The 17099-nt window shown below is 43.3% G+C and overlaps 10 protein-coding genes across 10 annotated transcripts; 6 read left to right on the top strand and 4 right to left on the bottom strand. All coding sequences in view use genetic code 12, as the record gives it.

The window, feature by feature from the left end:
• Positions 1-319: 319 nt before the first annotated feature.
• On the top strand, positions 320-883 carry RHO2 (Rho family GTPase; the record flags this gene model as incomplete). The annotated part of the gene is made up of 1 exon (XM_002616456.1): positions 320-883. One exon carries the CDS (start codon positions 320-322, stop codon positions 881-883), a length of 564 nt encoding a protein of 187 aa, XP_002616502.1.
• A 1137-nt stretch (positions 884-2020) lies between these two features.
• On the top strand, positions 2021-2854 carry SOU1 (SDR family oxidoreductase; the record flags this gene model as incomplete). The annotated part of the gene is made up of 1 exon (XM_002616457.1): positions 2021-2854. One exon carries the CDS (start codon positions 2021-2023, stop codon positions 2852-2854), a length of 834 nt encoding a protein of 277 aa, XP_002616503.1.
• Positions 2855-3085: 231 nt separating this feature from the next.
• FOB63_002491 (sorting nexin 1) lies at positions 3086-5068 on the top strand (the record flags this gene model as incomplete). The annotated part of the gene is made up of 1 exon (XM_002616458.1): positions 3086-5068. The coding sequence occupies one exon, from the start codon at positions 3086-3088 to the stop codon at positions 5066-5068; it is 1983 nt and encodes a 660-aa protein (XP_002616504.1).
• A 275-nt stretch (positions 5069-5343) lies between these two features.
• Positions 5344-6720, top strand: FOB63_002490 (uncharacterized protein; the record flags this gene model as incomplete). Its single annotated transcript, XM_002616459.1, has 1 exon — positions 5344-6720. The coding sequence occupies one exon, from the start codon at positions 5344-5346 to the stop codon at positions 6718-6720; it is 1377 nt and encodes a 458-aa protein (XP_002616505.1).
• Positions 6721-6880: 160 nt separating this feature from the next.
• Positions 6881-9274, bottom strand: FOB63_002489 (uncharacterized protein; the record flags this gene model as incomplete). Its single annotated transcript, XM_002616460.1, has 1 exon — positions 6881-9274. The coding sequence occupies one exon, from the start codon at positions 9272-9274 to the stop codon at positions 6881-6883; it is 2394 nt and encodes a 797-aa protein (XP_002616506.1).
• Positions 9275-9860: 586 nt separating this feature from the next.
• On the bottom strand, positions 9861-10354 carry FOB63_002488 (uncharacterized protein; the record flags this gene model as incomplete). The annotated part of the gene is made up of 2 exons (XM_066102241.1): positions 9861-10301; positions 10352-10354. The coding sequence occupies 2 exons, from the start codon at positions 10352-10354 to the stop codon at positions 9861-9863; spliced, it is 444 nt and encodes a 147-aa protein (XP_065958389.1).
• A 705-nt stretch (positions 10355-11059) lies between these two features.
• FOB63_002487 (uncharacterized protein) lies at positions 11060-12187 on the bottom strand (the record flags this gene model as incomplete). Its single annotated transcript, XM_002616462.1, has 1 exon — positions 11060-12187. One exon carries the CDS (start codon positions 12185-12187, stop codon positions 11060-11062), a length of 1128 nt encoding a protein of 375 aa, XP_002616508.1.
• A 751-nt stretch (positions 12188-12938) lies between these two features.
• Positions 12939-13904, top strand: NOP1 (rRNA methyltransferase; the record flags this gene model as incomplete). Its single annotated transcript, XM_002616463.1, has 1 exon — positions 12939-13904. The coding sequence occupies one exon, from the start codon at positions 12939-12941 to the stop codon at positions 13902-13904; it is 966 nt and encodes a 321-aa protein (XP_002616509.1).
• A 354-nt stretch (positions 13905-14258) lies between these two features.
• On the top strand, positions 14259-15272 carry HEX3 (SUMO-targeted ubiquitin ligase complex subunit; the record flags this gene model as incomplete). Its single annotated transcript, XM_002616465.2, has 1 exon — positions 14259-15272. The coding sequence occupies one exon, from the start codon at positions 14259-14261 to the stop codon at positions 15270-15272; it is 1014 nt and encodes a 337-aa protein (XP_002616511.2).
• Positions 15273-15444: 172 nt separating this feature from the next.
• FOB63_002484 (Imp2'p) lies at positions 15445-16866 on the bottom strand (the record flags this gene model as incomplete). The annotated part of the gene is made up of 1 exon (XM_002616466.1): positions 15445-16866. The coding sequence occupies one exon, from the start codon at positions 16864-16866 to the stop codon at positions 15445-15447; it is 1422 nt and encodes a 473-aa protein (XP_002616512.1).
• Between the last annotated feature and the right edge of the window lie 233 nt (positions 16867-17099).

Genomic DNA, 17099 nt, shown 5'->3' with positions numbered 1-17099 from the left:
CGAGCAGGTCCTGCTCCAGGCAGAAAATAAAAAAGGGAGAAAAAAAATACATCCCCTATGACCACGAGCTCTCGCGGTATAGATAATATCAGGCGCAGTGGGCAGAATCTGATAGGGAGGTGAAGAAGGGGATAGGCCGAACGAAGATCGCTATATCCGAAAACAAGGGTCTAGCCTAGGCTAAAATGGGTCGCGCGCGTAAATCAGCTTACCACGTCTGCAGGAGGCGGAGCTCACACAAAAGCCAAACTATACTGGGCCCACAAACTACATCCAAACGTGCTCACATAAATTTGGCTCGCTGTTTCCATAGTGGGCGATGCAGGTTCTGATACGAAGGAAACTCGTCATAGTGGGCGACGGCGCCTGCGGCAAGACTTCGCTACTATATGTGTTCACGTTGGGAGAGTTTCCCACCCAATATCACCCGACGGTGTTCGAGAACTACGTTACGGACTGCCGCATCGATGGCAAGCCCATCCAATTGGCACTCTGGGATACCGCAGGCCAGGAGGAATACGAGCGACTCCGGCCGCTCAGCTACCACAATAGCCACGTCATCTTGATTGGCTTTGCGTTGGACGTGCCAGACACGCTTGAGAATGCCCGCACCAAGTGGGTCGAAGAAGTGAAGGAATGCTGTCCGGAGGCCCCATACATTCTTATTGGGCTCAAGAAGGATTTGCGCATCAGTGTGAAAGACAGAGTGCGTTTTGTCCAAGTGGATCAAGGCGAGCGGGTGGCGCGGGAGATTGGAGCGCGGCGGTACATGGAAAGTTCGGCGCTCACAGGTGAGGGCGTGGACGATATTTTTGAGGTGGCTACGCGGCTCAGTCTTCTTTTGTCGGAGAAGCCTCAGCTGGCATGCTGCACCATTCTATAGGAAATAATGAATCACAATTCCATCGGTCTGAGCAAGCCGTATTACGAGTGAGAGTATAGCGTGGATGAAAGTGATGGGAGATGGTTCGCGGTACAGATGAAAAGCTCGGTCAATGTACAAGTAAATAATCAATACAATGAAACTTCGATATGGGACAAAGCTTTGGTGAAATTGCCGGACTAGATCGAGATAGCGATCGGTAACTTCAAAGTGCGCGCAGACGTTTTCTAGGTTAGCCGTCCATAGTGGCCCCTAATTACGGTTTGCTAATGTTGGTAATCTCTTCTTTCTTGTCTTTATTTCGTGTGCCTCTTCCCTTCGGGTTTTGGCTCGTTGAACGCTTTTGCTCGCCTCAACCACGTATATTCATGTAGATTCACCACTCTATCGTAGGATGGACTTGAGAGCGTATGTGCACACATTACGCACACACGCTAAATGTGCACCGGATAATTATGCGCTATTAGACTAATACGCACGAGCACCAAAACGCACTGAGACACAAGAAAAGACTGTCCGCTCATACCGGCGACATGACACGCCGACGCAGCGAAATGCGGCTATGCACGGAAAAACTTGAAATACGCCGGATAATAGCAATCAAGCTTGGGCAAAGATGCATCGCCGGCAGAATCAAGCGCAACCGATTCGCATTTGGCGCTCGGTCAATCGTACACAATCAGTGTGCGCAACCATTCCTGTTTCCACTGTTTTCCACAAATGACGTAGTCCTGTAGATTAGTCCTTTCCAAAGCTACTTCGACTACACCTCGAGCCCAGACAAAACACCTGGAACTGTGACACTGTTGCTGACGTCCATATCGTATACAGTTGTTGACAGAAGTGACAAAGTGGCACCTGCTCGTATTCTCGGAGTACGTAGCTTCCTGTTTCGGAGCTACTCCGCCGCAACGTTTGCTCTCCGCGGTGTGCACAGGGAGTGGGGGTAGGAAGTGCATACACATGGAAAGCAACTCCGGGTCACCCACTTGAAACATATATAAGAGGTGCCCGGAGAGCCAATTATGGTAGCTCGTCCCCAAAAAGCAATTCAGGCAACTGCCACGAAGGAAAAGAAAAAACCTTTATAAGAAAACGCAACTTAATTGTTTACTACCCCACATTACAAACTTCAAGATGGTTCAATCTCATATCAACGACGCAATCGGACCTCTCCCAACCAAGGCACCAGCACCACAGGACAATGTGCTCAAGTTGTTTTCGTTGAAAGGAAAAGTTGCCTCTGTGACTGGCTCCTCCGGTGGAATTGGTTGGGCTGTGGCTGAAGCATACGCCCAAGCTGGAGCTGATGTTGCCATCTGGTACAACTCGAAACCTGCTGAGGAAAAGGCAAAGTCTTTGGTGGACAAATACGGTGTTAAGGCCAAAGCCTACAAGTGTAACGTTTCCGACCCCGAAGAAGTGGAGAAGACTGTGGAGCAAATCGAAAAGGACTTTGGCAGACTAGACATTTTCGTTGCTAATGCCGGTGTGCCATGGACGGAAGGCCCATGCATTGATGTGGAAGGTGTAGACAGCTGGCACAAAATTGTCAACTTGGACTTCAATGGTGTCTACTACTGTGCTAAGGCTGCAGGTCGCATCTTCAAGAAAAACGGCAAAGGCTCGTTCATTATCACTGCTTCCATGTCGGGCCATATTGTCAACATCCCCCAACTCCAAGCACCTTACAATGCAGCCAAAGCGGCATGCATCCATCTTGCCAAATCGCTTGCTATTGAATGGGCCCCATTTGCACGTGTGAATTCTATTTCTCCTGGCTACATTGCAACGGAAATTTCAGACTTTGTTCCTGACGAAATGAAGACGAAATGGCAACAATTGATTCCTTTGGGTAGAGAGGGTGAACCGCAAGAACTTGTGGGTGCTTATCTTTATCTCGCATCCGACGCTTCTACATACACCACAGGTACCGATATTTTGGTGGATGGTGGTTACTGTGCACCATAGACTACGTATCACCGGAGTACAAAAAATAAAGTACATATAATTGAATAGAGATGCATCTTTGCAAGTGAAATTTGCGAAAATCCAACTATAAAGTAGTGTAATGTTTATTAGAGTACTTCATACATTTACTAATCGTGAACTTGATTCCCGCGCACCTTTATTCTAGTGTGCACTCTCTCCTTCTCCAAGACTAACCAACAAAGACTCAATTTGTGTATCCACATTCCCGCAATGGACGAAGACTTAACAGCTTCCCATTGGGACGATATCCTTTCGCCCTCGACACAGCTCTCGTCTACGAAGTATTCTACGCTAGAGTCTGGCTTTGCTGGGGTAAACCTCAATTCCCATTCAGATAGTGACAAGGATGAAAACGACGAGAATGGCTCGGAAAGCGGCGAATCAAACCCTGCTCAAGAAGAACAAGCTGTCCATTATGATTCCAAGTTTGGTGATACTTCCGTCTTCAATCAGTTGGAAAGAGAACAATTGTCTGAACTCCAAAAGGAGGAACGAAAGGAACATACGTCACAGTTGCTCTCGCAGCTTACAAGTGGGACCGATAGCATCGATCTCGAGAATAATAGCTCATTGCTTAGCAAAGTTGAACCCGGTGAGTCTTTGTTTCGCGATAAAGGTAATGCCCCACTTGCTGTCAGTAGTGATAATCATCAACCTTCAGGAGAAGTTGTCACGTCGCCGTCAAAATCTTCGCAATTGAAAAATGGTCAATTTAAAGCACATAGGAAAAGACGCTATCCTTCACTGACTGTGATCAAACATTTGGGGAGCTCTCAATCTTCTGATACCGATCCATTGGGACCGTTAGGTGCAGAGTCTACGTCTGAACACACTACAGGCCAAGCGACAGGAGGCAAAGCTAGCCTTTTGGTTCAGGCTGCTGATGCACCACTATATAATATCATTCCTGAAAGCGCAGAAGCTCGTCTTCAAAGATTAGCCTCACCGTCAGATGTAAAATCTCCGGTACGTGGTGATAGTACTTCATCTGGCGTTGACGGAAACGATTTGGAAATAAGCGTGGGCGACCCAGTGAAGGTTGGAGATATAGCCACAGCTCACATCGTTTATGCCATACGGACCAAAAACAAGAATCCTTCCTCAAGCTTCTTTCCTAATAATTCAAATTACATTACTTCTTCAAGAAGGTACAGAGATTTCAGATGGATATACCATCAACTTCAACACAATCATCCTGGGCTCATAGTGCCTCCTCCACCATCGAAGCAGACTTACATCGGAAGATTTAATGAAAACTTCATTGAGAATAGAAGATTGTCGCTTGAAAAGATGCTTGCCAAGATTAGTAAAGTGCCAGCTCTTGCCAACGATCCTGATTTTGTTATGTTTCTTACCAGCGAAGACTTTGCAGCTCAATCAAAAGAAAGAGAACAAATCAGCGGTACAGCGCCCATGAACAAAACGGATGATGATGCTAGTTCAACTTCTTCTCCGGCTGTAATCTCGGGCTCCACATCGACAGGCTTTATGAGCTCCCTCTTTTCTATGACTACAAAAGTGCAGGAGCCAGATGATTTCTTCTCCAAGAAAAAATCATACATTGACGATCTAGAGCACAACTTAAAAACCGTTTACAAATCCTTGGAACTTATTGCCAACCAAAGAGCTGACATTGTTGCGGTGGTTGATGAAATTGCATCAACAATTGATGCGCTAGCAGATTTAGAGATACTGAAGGTGACTTCGGAGCTTTTAGGGGCATTTGCTGAAGTACATATCAAGTTGAAGGAGAATCTTGAACGCGTCAATTTGCAGGATCAATTGACTCTTGGTTTCACCATTGAAGAGTACTTGCGTATCATTGGTTCCGTAAAGTATGTTTTCGAGACAAGAACTAACATTTACACCCAATTGAGTAACCTTGATCTGGAATTACAAAAGAAACAAGAAGCGTTAGACAAACTTAACATGAAGTACAAATCATCCGAGGAGAAGCGAAACATGTTGGCCTTTGAAGTGGATAAACTAAAGCAAAAAGTCTCTCACTTCGAAAAAAGTTTTCAATCTATAACAGAAACCATAAAGTCTGAATTAGACAAATTCGAAGTGGAGAGGATTGAGGATTTTCGTAACAGCGTTGAAATCTTCATTGAGAGTTCTATCGAGTCGCAAAAGGAAGCGATTGAGCTATGGGAGACCTTTTATGAGAGGCATAACCTAGACAAGATTTGACCTTTGTAATTCAAAGTCTCTCCTCAGATCATTTCTATCTAACGAATATATAAACTTTAAATGCACGCTTGACTCATGGTACATCACATGAACATGAGTCAATCGCGGATGTGAAATAGTATACTTCCGAGGGTAACCGGGGGATGATTCATTTTTTTCACACCTCCCCACCTGTGTTTAAGAAGACATAATATTGCCTTCCGTCTGTACTTTCTTTCTCGATCTATGCCCATACTTCTATCAGCATCATCATCTTTCAATCTATTTAGCCGATAATGAGCAGTCAAGTTTTATTGGACCCCGTTCCGCTTTCAATATTATCGATACCTCGAGATAAAGTGTGGCTTTTCAATTCACCTATCCTCCAGTTACTTCACGGAGAAGCTAAAAATGTACCAGAATACTCCTCAGATCTGGAACAAGAACTTCCATATCTGGATTCCGATGACGAAGACTCAACCTATGAAAGTGATGATTCAGTCAATGAATTAGATCCTATGGCTTCCAGCCATTTTTCGTCTAACTCCGGAATCAAAAGAAACAGTCTTTCAAGAGTCCTTTCCGAATCGAAGGTGGACAACTCAAGCAAACATGATGTTGCAAGCGCATCTTCAGGAAGTGGTACAGATCTTGCTTCTTTAAACAAATCTTCGAGTCATCATGACTCTGAAGAAGAACAAGATGACCACTTTTTCCATATTGCATTTACTCCGACAGAATGCACCGTGATCTGCTCTACTCACAAATTCGATGTGCTTTTCAATGAAGCTCTAAAAACAGCTCATCAATTAGAGTACAATGATGTTATCGTACTTGATGAACCGTATCTCAATTTGCAAGTGGACAGCGAGGGCGATTTCAACAACTCTGCAAGAATATTGGAATTGACTAGACCACTTTCCGAACATAAGATCACTTTGTTTTTTCTTTCTAGTCATTATACAGACATTGTTCTAATTCCATTCCGTTACAAAAAGCAAGTGATGAACATCTTATCAAATCACAAATTCCAGTTTTCAGAAGTGTCTAGAAGCTATATTGCAGAAAATATGAATCTGCCTGAACCTACTGAAGAAGATAATGCACTCCGTGGTTTCACAGCTCACGACCTCGAAAGCAATACATTGAAGCTTTTCAAGGAAGCGGGTATCAGCTCAGTAATCAACAGAAAAGTCAAGCTTCTTTTAACAAGTGCTCGCCGTGGTAAAACGAAAAGAAGTATCCTAAAAGCAGCTCAATGCATCGCTAGTAACGAAGTTCCAACTTATTTTGCAATCACAAGAATATCTAATACCAGTGTGTCCCTCATTCTACCAGGGTCGAGAAGAGAAAGGGCGCGTATGGGATTTGACTACAAAAGTATAATCGGCTCATCCCAAGAAACTATAATTCCCATCACTATTGACTTGACAAAGCTTCCACTAGACTCAACAGGAATAGTAGCTGGTGTGGCCAGTCGTCTTCTCACAAGCATGAAATCAGTTCCAGATGTCATCAGTAGTACTTTTGAAATGAACTACCTCTCGATGGCGCGATCGGCCATCATATTGATTCCAAAGGAAAATGTTAAGATTGTGACAAAAATGCTTGAGCAAATGAAAGATGGAACTAGCGACAGCGTTGTTGACAAATTATCACAATTCGAAATTTGATTTCCTTTTGAAAGGTGATGCGTGCTGTGCTTCATATTACTATTATTTTATCATTGGGTAGGGTTTGTATGTCTACTACTGGTTTGTATTCGTACTACATGGTTTTGGCTTCACAGTGTAGGTTAGTGTCTAAAAAGTATTTTATGGCATTGGTAGACGTTTAGTTTCTTTTTCCTTTCTTTTTAGACTTGACGCTAGTACTCCAGCCATCGTCGTCAACGGTAGGTATCTTATTTGCACTAGATGCAATAGCCAGCGACCATGATTGGCCGTCATTGCCAACTTCTTTTTCAACTTGTTGTCTCTTTTTCATGAATTCTTGTGCAAATCTTCTTCCATCCATGGTGGCTGAGGAACTGTAAATAGTTTCTGCGATCAACTGAACTGAATCACTGTGAGCTGGCAATGTGGTGAATACTTCAAGCAAATCGTCTTTCGATACCGATGGATACAAATTAGTAATTGCGGAACGCGCCCAAACCATGAAATCTTCTCTTAAAGCGACTCCGTTGACAGAGGAATGGTTTAAGGTATTAGCTGATGCAGCTCTCAACATCAGAGGATTAAGACTGCTACCGCTAGGTGTATAAGCCATTGGCGTTGCTTTTTTAGGGGCTTGCGGTTTCTTGGTGGCAACAGTGGTCCATGCGTTGGCTTCCTCTTTTGGAAGTGTAGATAAAGCGTCAGCTAAGGAGAGCTTGGGAGCCGAAATTGTTTTTGCTTTGGCCTTGGCAGCTTCAGCTTCATCTTTTTGAATTTCGGCCAATGTCTTCTTAATGGTTGGTTGAGGGTTTGAGTTGGCCCAATTAAAAGCCACCTTCTCAGGAAGCTTGTCCTCTTTGCTTGCAAGATTAGCTTCCAGCCTCATCAGTGCTTTCAACTCGGCCTTCATCTGTCTTTCTTTTTCTAACCGTTCGGCCTCTAACTCTTGTATTTGTTTCAAAGTAACGGCTGGTTTTGCCTCTGCAGCTTTGGCCCATGGCGCAATTACTGCGGCAGCCTCTTCGGTCCGTTTCGAAAAGTCTGTGGTTTCAGCCTCAACCTTGGCTGTTGTCACACTCTTCTTTTCGACTGGAGTAGTTTCTGCATTGGCAACATGGACTTCGTCCTCGGGTTGGGAAACAATACTCTTGGTCACTTCTGGTGATTGTGGAGCATGTGCTGTTGGTTCAGCTATGGTTGTTTCGGCAAGTGTATTAACAAGGGAAACTGGAATATCGTCCTCCTTTACTTGAGTGCTTGCTTGGCTCTCATTCTTGTCTGACGCAGGCGTATGGTCAGCAGAAGCCATAAGGTCAAAGGAAGTTTCGACGGCACTCCTTTTGACTGTTGGGAGGGGACGCACAAAGTCGTCATTCAAAATTCCAGTCACCATTGAATTGTGGAGATCCTGAAGCACATCTTCTGCCTTTGGTGGTTCAGGCACAAATGGGGAACTGACTCGAGAAACAGACTGTACCCCGGCCAACCATGGGGACAGGCCCATTCCAATTGGATCAGCGGTGTTAGAGGCGCCCATTCCACCAATTGACAGGTCCATCGCCCAGCTACTAGTGCGAGCTAATTGAGGTTGCTGGGGTTGGATTGATTGTTGAAGTAATGAGGGCATGTGTAACTGACCGAATCCAAGATTCTGGTTAAGGCCAAACAGCTGCTGAAACTGCAATGGCCGATCTCCCATGAAATCGAAAAGATTGCTAGATGATGGCCGCATGTTGGCAGCACCAATTCCGGCTGTAACATTGTTTCCTCCTACGTTGTTAGCGCCGACATTAGTCACCCCAACATTTCCCACGGGTAAATATTGGTGTAATGGTCCAAAAGATGCATTTGAATAACCAATTCCAACCCCAGCATCAGCAGAAGTTTTGCTCAAATCTGGATTCATCCGAATATTTGCCATAGGTATTTCTCTTGATAAATCTGGTAGCGGTACGGAGAAAGGATGCAAGAAATTATGGACTTTATCGCAGAAGTCCTTCAAGGCCTGAAAATTGGTTTCTTCTTGCCGCCGAATCTGCAAATCTGGAGTCAAATATCCATCTGAAAACCATTCTTGCATGACATCTCCAGTAAACGGTCCTTGTTCATTTCCGCTAGCGTCGAGGTAAATCCACTGTATATGTTGTGGTTCAACCAATTGCATTTCCTCTGACGGTTTTGGCTTGTTAGGGACTGGGAGATTGGGCGGAAGACCGACCTTGGGTTTGTCGATCTCTTCTCTTACAATGTCAGTGACTCCATCTTCATGGGTCGAAGCTCCAGCGTTCTGCACCTCTGGATGCTGTAAATCCAAATGATACACTTGTTGGGGTTTTGCAAGACGATATGATTCGCCCTTTTTGACTTCAACGTTAACATCCAAAATGGCGTCTTTGTTGTTGTACCATACTTGGAAAATCTGCCGCATCGGATATGCTTTGCTGCCCTTATTTGGGGATATTGCAGGAATATGGGATGTAGACGGTGCTGATGGAGGTGTCGAAACAGGTAAGGACGTTGTATTTACCAAAGGATTGGAAGTAGAAAAAGGCAGAGTTGAATCTTCGAACATCAGATCTGAGGTGGGCTTACGTGGCCTGAAAGTTAGTATAAAGCGAGTGAATTGCTTCTAATCATACATACCAGGTTGCTTGGGACATTTCTAAATTGATTATGTGAAAAGTCGGAAAATTTTTCTGTAAAGCTTGTCAAAGAAAAACTAGTGATGGAAAATTTTGACCCAGTGCGAGCTATGGTTTTTGGTGTAAAGATGCCCGATTTGGCCTCTTCAAACGTATGTCAACTAATGCCACAAAAATTCAGGCTAGTCAATTTCTAATGTTTCTAGTTTGTAAAATTTCCTTCAGTCTTTGTCTATTTTTGATTTATTAGTTACTTGTCTGGAATGTTTTGTATCTTCTTTCTTTGTGAGTATTTCGCTCACTGGTAGATCTACGCCTCGCTCTGTTCTGCGTTGAGACATCAGGAATGTGCCATTGATAACATACAAACGGATGATATATTTTAGATGGATACAGCAATATGTGGCATGAGTGTTCATGAACAATATGATTCCATGCTTCGAGTACTCGGACCCACAAACAATTCACATTTATAAAAGGTACTGTAAAAGACTTCTGCTTCCCAGTAAAAATGCTTTAGATACCAAGCTTCGCTTCCATTTCGGAATGGAAGTCTCTAGCTTCGCCATACTCGAAACCACCCTTGTAAACATCTTCCCAATCCACACTTGCCTCTTTATTTAAAAGAATATCTTTGTGCATACTATCGGACCCGCCGAGAACCTGGGGCTTAAAGTCAGTTGCCTCAATGATCTTCAAATCCATCGTCCTTCTAATTGGTTCACTGGCCCCGTATACACGTCTGTACATTTCCAATCTCGTTTGGAGCTGTGTTTCTTCCCAGTTTGCAATACGGGATTCAAGAGGGTGGCGGTCATTCAATTTCAGAGCTATGCTTAATGGACCTTTTTGCTCTCTCAAAGTGTCTTGCAAGCCGGGCGCATTTTGTGAAATTTCACCAAAGGTAGTTGTGCTCACAGCAGAAAGCTGTTTGTTTTCGGGAACAATTCTCAAGGACTATAATGTTAGTTTTTGCAAGATGCTCACAGTAGAGAATCAAGACGTACCATTTCGTATTTTGCTGGTTGTTCGCTTCACTAAGACTTGTGGTTGTTAGTGGCAATCGTGCGCGTGCACGACTACAATACGATTACTATTTGCATGCAGATCCCATGAAAGCCAATGTTTACGGACAGTTGCAACAAATATGGACAGACTACATTGAGACTACATTGTGGTGGTAGGATGTCATCTATCTTCTATGAAGATACTCTATGGTAAAGAGTAGGCCATTTCGTATGGTAAGGTTGGATAAAGTGCTTCAATTGCATGGACGCTTCCAATCATTCTTCTCATATCAATAGGGTCAGTAGAATTTAACCCAATATTTTTCTCCGATAGAAAATGGATATAAAATGTGACAAGTAAAGACTAGTATAAGCGTTCTATTGAGTGAGGTTAGTGTAGTCTAATAAATCTTTCACTGAACTTCCGATTTCTTTACTGCATTGGGTACTTTTGGAGAAGCAGGTAACTTCAATTGCTTATACTTTTGTTGCCACTGATACAAGTTTTTTTGTTTTTGATTACAGGTTTTATTCAATAAGCTTTTCTTGTACATGGCTGGTATTCTATAAATTGTGCAATAATTTCTTCTTCTTAATAATGACTACTTGAGAATTTGCATTTTTTGGTCGCATTATGTACTCTTGTACGTTTTATGAATATACCGATTATGAATCTACCGATGGATAAAATAACATTAGCCGTATTATTCACATTCTGTCAATGGGTTCATCAACAACATCAATCAACCTTTCGTCTTTATGTACATTATCTTTCAAACACGTAGGAATCCATTTCCATTCTTCTGGTTTCAATACGCCATTGAAACACAATGTTCCGAAAACAAGGACGACAAAGCCTACAGCTTGGAGAAAGCTAAATGATTCCCAGCCTAAAACCATTGCAACAAGCCACACCAATAACGTACGGCAACTGTCAATCGTGGATCTGGCTGTAGCAGAAAGTTGATGGGTTAAGGTAATACCACAGAAGTTGAAAGCTGATATGCAAACCATAATAAGCAACGACGAGAGTAAAACCTGCTTCAGTCCAAATGTTTGACCAAAAGACTCGCGCAAGTTGAAAGGCGAATCCACGAACTTTTCTGGAGACTGGACCAGACCAATGACAAAGTTCAAAATGACAAGGGCTGCAACCAAAATGACGACTCCAAAAAAGCCTTCTGTATAGACCAAACGCATTGGCTCAAAGTGAAAGCGACTCATAATGCGCTCCTCCACAACAAATTGCACTGCTTGAAATGAAACGGCTATAATTATCAAACCAATTCCAATCGCCACCAACACAGCATCCTCAGCTTGCATAGGCGCATTAGATCCGCTATATCCAACAATTGCAATACCGAGTGTGACAATAATGAGTGCAATCCATTCTAACTTGCGGATTCTCCGCTTCAAAAACAAAACAGACATAACTGCCACAAACAACACAACTGCTCCTCTTGTCATTTGATAAATGGAAACTGGAGTATAAACTAAGCCGATATTCATAAGGGTAGTTGCCAACATGTCACAGACAGAAGGAATTGCCAACAAAAGGCTTTGTCTTGTGGTAATCTTGGGTTGCTCACCGACCGAGGTGTATTGAGACCTCTTGGAGAAAGAAGATACATAAAGAAGATAGTAAACAAGATATATTGCTAGTTCACCGATGAACATTTGGAGGGTTTGAATGGCTGGCTGCTCGAACATTTTATGGGTGGAGACATCTGGATTAGAACAGTTCCTGACGCACTGGTTATCTTGATACTTGGTAAGCAAAGAATTGAGGCATCCACAGACAATTGTGCCTGCAACAATATATATTGTACTCCACATTTAGCGAAAAAGAAGAAGAAAATGAATGCTATAGGAGTTCGAAACCGCTCTTTTCCGATACGTTCATACGTACATGCATTCTGGGGCCGTGTCTCAGTGCGGTCCTTTCAAGACCGGAATGGGTGTGCAGGATAATTCCTGAGTATTCACGGGAGTTAACGACACTAGGACACACCGAACCGGGAGTAATGTCATCATTTGATAGATCAGCAGAGTATAACACATTATGGTTAATGATATTTGACTAAACAATGTCGGTTTATCACACCTTCCTGATTAGGAAATATTTTGGCGTTCGCGAGCCGCACGATGGTCATCGAGTGGAGAAGATAAATGTTGGCATATGGAGACACAAAAGCGCTTTCAAGTCAAAGTGGGTATTACCAAATCTTTTAATGGTATATGTAAACCCATATGGATCAATGTTTAGTATATTGGAGCATTTCAATGACCAGCAAACGTCCAATGAAAAGATATTTTCGCAGATGTCATATTGTTATACCTTTTCATCGTATCATCATGCATTTAAAAGATCCACCAAGCCTACTGAATCTTACTACAGTATAGCCTCTTCATTTCCCCCAAATTTCTAGTCATAAAACGGTTTGTCTATCATGTTCTGGGAGAATTTTTAATGGGATGCCATCTGGCTTTCAAAGGTTACCCGCAGAACCTCCTCCATATAGAGAAGGGTGTTAGAAAATTTTTCTCAACACATTTTGTTCTTCACCCAAAACTTATATAACTAAAAATGGCATTCGGTGATCAAAGAGGCGGCAGAGGCGGCTCCCGTGGTGGATTTGGCGGCGGCAGAGGCGGCAGAGGCGGTGCTAGAGGCGGTTTTGGCGGTGCCCGTGGTGGCAGAGGTGGTGCCAGAGGCGGTTTTGGTGGTAGAGGTGGTGCCAGAGGTGGTGCTCGTGGTGGTGCCCGTGGTGGTGCTAGAGGTGGTAGAGGTGGCGCCAGAGGTGGTGCTAGAGGCGGAGCCAAGGTTGTCATCGAACCACACAGACATGCTGGTGTTTTTATTGCTAGAGGTAAGGAGGATTTGTTGGTTACCAGAAACATGGCTCCAGGTGAATCCGTTTACGGTGAGAAGCGTGTGACTATTGACGAACCAGCTAAGGAGGAAGGTGCCGCTCCAACTAAGATCGAGTACCGTGTGTGGAACCCTTTCAGATCCAAGTTGGCTGCTGGTATTATGGGTGGTATTGATGAGTTGGGCATTGCTCCAGGAAAGAAGGTTTTGTACTTGGGTGCTGCCTCTGGTACTTCTGTCTCCCACGTTTCTGATGTGGTTGGCCCTGAAGGTTTGGTTTACGCAGTTGAATTTTCTCACAGACCAGGTAGAGAGTTGATCAGCATGGCTAAGAAGAGACCTAATGTCATCCCAATCATTGACGACGCTCGTCACCCACAAAAGTACCGTATGTTGATCGGTATGGTCGACGCCGTTTTCGCTGATGTGGCCCAACCTGACCAGGCTCGTATTATCGCCTTGAACTCCCACTTGTTCTTGAAGGACCAAGGTACTGTTGTCATCTCCATCAAGGCCAACTGTATTGACTCTACCGTTGATGCTGAAACTGTTTTCGCTAGAGAAGTGCAGAAGTTGAGAGAAGAGAGAATTAAGCCTTTGGAGCAGTTGACCTTGGAGCCTTATGAAAGAGACCATTGTATTGTTGTTGGTCGCTACATCAGAAGCGGTTTGAAGAAGTAAGCTTGCTTCAATAATTTTGTATTTTACCTTTTCTCCCTTTTGCATTGAAATAAACGTTACTGGAAAATCTATCTCCTGTCTCTTACGCAGATCAAAAGAAAAAAAAACATCAGTACATTATCAACAATTTTGTCGCACATATTGCATACACTTCCATTAGCGTAATCATCTGGCTATATCTTTTACTTTCTTTTTCCTTCCAATTTTTTCTTAAAAATAAGAAGCATACACATTTCTTTCTGCGAACTTTAAGGGTCTTTGTGTCATTTCTCAACTATTTTGAAACACCGGAAGCAGTGCCTAGTTTTTTTTACCGCTTGCTCTTTTATACATGAATGTTTTACCATTATTTAAATGAGTGAACAAGAAAAAAGCACTTCGGCAAGAGTCGAGGAGAATATAAACTCTAGCGAATCTCGCGGTACGCGACGTCGCCATAGCGTTATCGAAGTACTCAGTGACGAGTCAGACGATGGCGATGTTGAGATCATTAGTGAAACTTTACCTGCTGTGGATGTGAACAGTGGCGAAGAGGACGATGACGAGATCCAAATAACAGGCCACCAACAGCTCCAGCAAACAGCGCCACCCATAATACGGCGACAGCCGACTCCAGTTCAGCAGTCGCCGCAACCTCGAGAGAGGGAACGGAATGTGCGCAGGAGGACCACTCGCCATCGCAATAATGATGCCATGTTGTTTGTGGATTATGATCATAATGAAGAAAACGGGCAAGCTCGTTTTGGAATCGGGAATTTCCCAGAAATGGTGCTTCGTCAACAACGGGCACTTTTCCGTATGTTCCATTCGTTTTCACCCCCAGATGAGGTGTCAAGTGTAATCATGCGTCGACTAGAACTCGAAGACGAGAATACCCTAGACCGCAAAATTGAAAGTGAGAACCGCCATAACCGTAAAATGCTAATGCAGAAACAATACATGGCGGATGGGGAGGTGGAGGGATACACAAGCAATATATCTCCCGAGAAAAACCACATGTGTGAGTTGTGTGGAGTGATTTTGGGTGAAGGAATCCCAAAGGATTTTCAGCCCGATGCTAAATACGATGAGAATTTGGCCGAACATGCACAGAAATACAGAGTCAACGCCCCTTGGTTTTGTATACGACAGTGTTTCGAAGCAGATATAGAGCTTTCGAAGAGAGTATTTATGGCCAAATGTGGGCATGTTTTTTGCGGAAGATGCATCAAGAATATTGGAAACAGACCGACAGGAAGGCGTTCGAAGAAAAACGAGCGGCTAACAATACTAAATCCTCATGTCAGCGCACCTCGCAAATGCCCTGCTCCTGAATGTGGGTTTACATTCACGAATTCCAAGAGGACTTTCACGGAACTTTACCTCTGAGAATAGCGGCTTATTTATGGTAAACATTAGGAACGAGATATGGAACGAAATATTAATGAGTTAACTTTGTAATGTCGTAAATTACTAAGAAGAGGAGCGCGTTATAAAAAACATATTGGGGCAGAATTGAATGATATACTTGAAACCAAAGAAATAAGGTCAGAAAAGAAACTTAATCAATTCTCGCCTCGGATAATGTAAGAGGTCTAATATTGTTTGAGAAGATCGAAGAGCCGTTCTTGAACCGATTGATCTTCTTCAACTTTTCACGCACCACCATCACCGGAACAGTGGATTTTGTTACCAAGTAATTTGAAAGAGAGCCCAACAAAACACCTTTAATAGCACTCAGACCTTTGGAGCCAACCATAACTAAAGTGGGCTGCAAGTTGTCGATAAACTCTAGAATCAAATGCCTTGGAATCGGATGGTGTATGATTTCAATCACGATATGAATTTGCAACTTCGTCAATTTTAACAAGTTTAATACCTGTTGCTTTGCTCTTTGTAACATATCAAGCCTTGCTTTTTCTCTAGCTGACTCGTTCTGTGTGTTTCCCTTCAAATTATGATTGCTATCATTGTCTTCGATAACACAAACAATAAATAAAACCGACCCATCCACTAAGACCGTTCCCAAGCACCATTCAAGTGCAAAGATAGACTCAGGACTGAAGTCAATACAGAGGAGGAACATTTTTGGTTTAACTTGAGGGTTCACAAGCTGGAAAAAATTACCTCTAGTGATAGTCTGAATAACACGAGATTGTGAGATATTTGAGTCCACCTCACCTTCCTTTATCGTTTCATTCAACTGAGATGCGAATTCAGAATCCAACTTGTCTTCCACTGCAGAAGTATAAGGTATCATAAAGTCCTCTTCGGATGCGGACGGCAGAGCTTCTTGCTTCAGGGACGGAGTACCTTTCAGCGCCTGATACTGTTCCCGGCTTCGTAAGTAGTCATTTTCCTGATCAATAATCTTCTTCCTATAAGCTTGATACGTTTCCAACTTTTGCCGTCTAGATCCGGCATCCTGATCAGATCTAAATAGATCCAATTCGTCGCTACCTGTAAGAGCATGTTTGTTCTGTGTGAGTTTGGCAACAATATCCTTATCTACCTCCGACCCGATATTTTTAGCATTGGCAACGGCCCTTTCGTTTGCGGTAAGCTCTTCGAGTTTCTTAATAGTCGTGCTGTCGTTCAAGTTTGAGTTCTCCAATATGCTAGAAATTTCATTCATTTTGTCGTCATGACATGCATAGTTAGGTAGAATATTACCTGTTCCATCATATTGAAGCTTTTCTCCATCTTCGTCGTCACTGATGTGTTCCTCTTCACTTACCTCGTTGTCCCATACCTGATTAGGATTACTGTCATCGGCCCCAGTTTGGGATTTGGGGTCCATTCTCTCCAGCGGATCATGGTTTGTAATCGACCACTTTATATCTTTGTTGTTGAAGTCATCCAACAGTGTAGACGAAGATCTCGAGTTACTTCCCGAGGGCGACTTGGACCGACCCCGGTTAGACATGGATTTTTGGATGATGGCCAATTTTTCGGCTTCCAACCTACTCGCACGGCTTGACATTTGATTTGCAAAATATTTCGGATATTATATCAATGGGTGGCTTTGAAGGAAAATAACTCAAGTAGATATGAAGTTAAGTGTCGCAGTCAACATGTGTGGAAGGATATGCCAAGAAACCCCTACACCTGCACTCTGTCTGCGTCACTCTAGTCGAATAGCTAGGCTCAAATAATTTGAACTTCCGGAAATTTCCCAAGATATTCATCATCAGATAAAGAATTACCCGAACATTT

Source organism: Clavispora lusitaniae (genome assembly GCF_014636115.1).
Source record: "Clavispora lusitaniae strain FDAARGOS_655 chromosome Unknown tig00000078_pilon, whole genome shotgun sequence".
NCBI lineage: Eukaryota > Fungi > Ascomycota > Pichiomycetes > Serinales > Metschnikowiaceae > Clavispora > Clavispora lusitaniae.
This window is presented reverse-complemented; position numbering and strand designations above follow the sequence as displayed.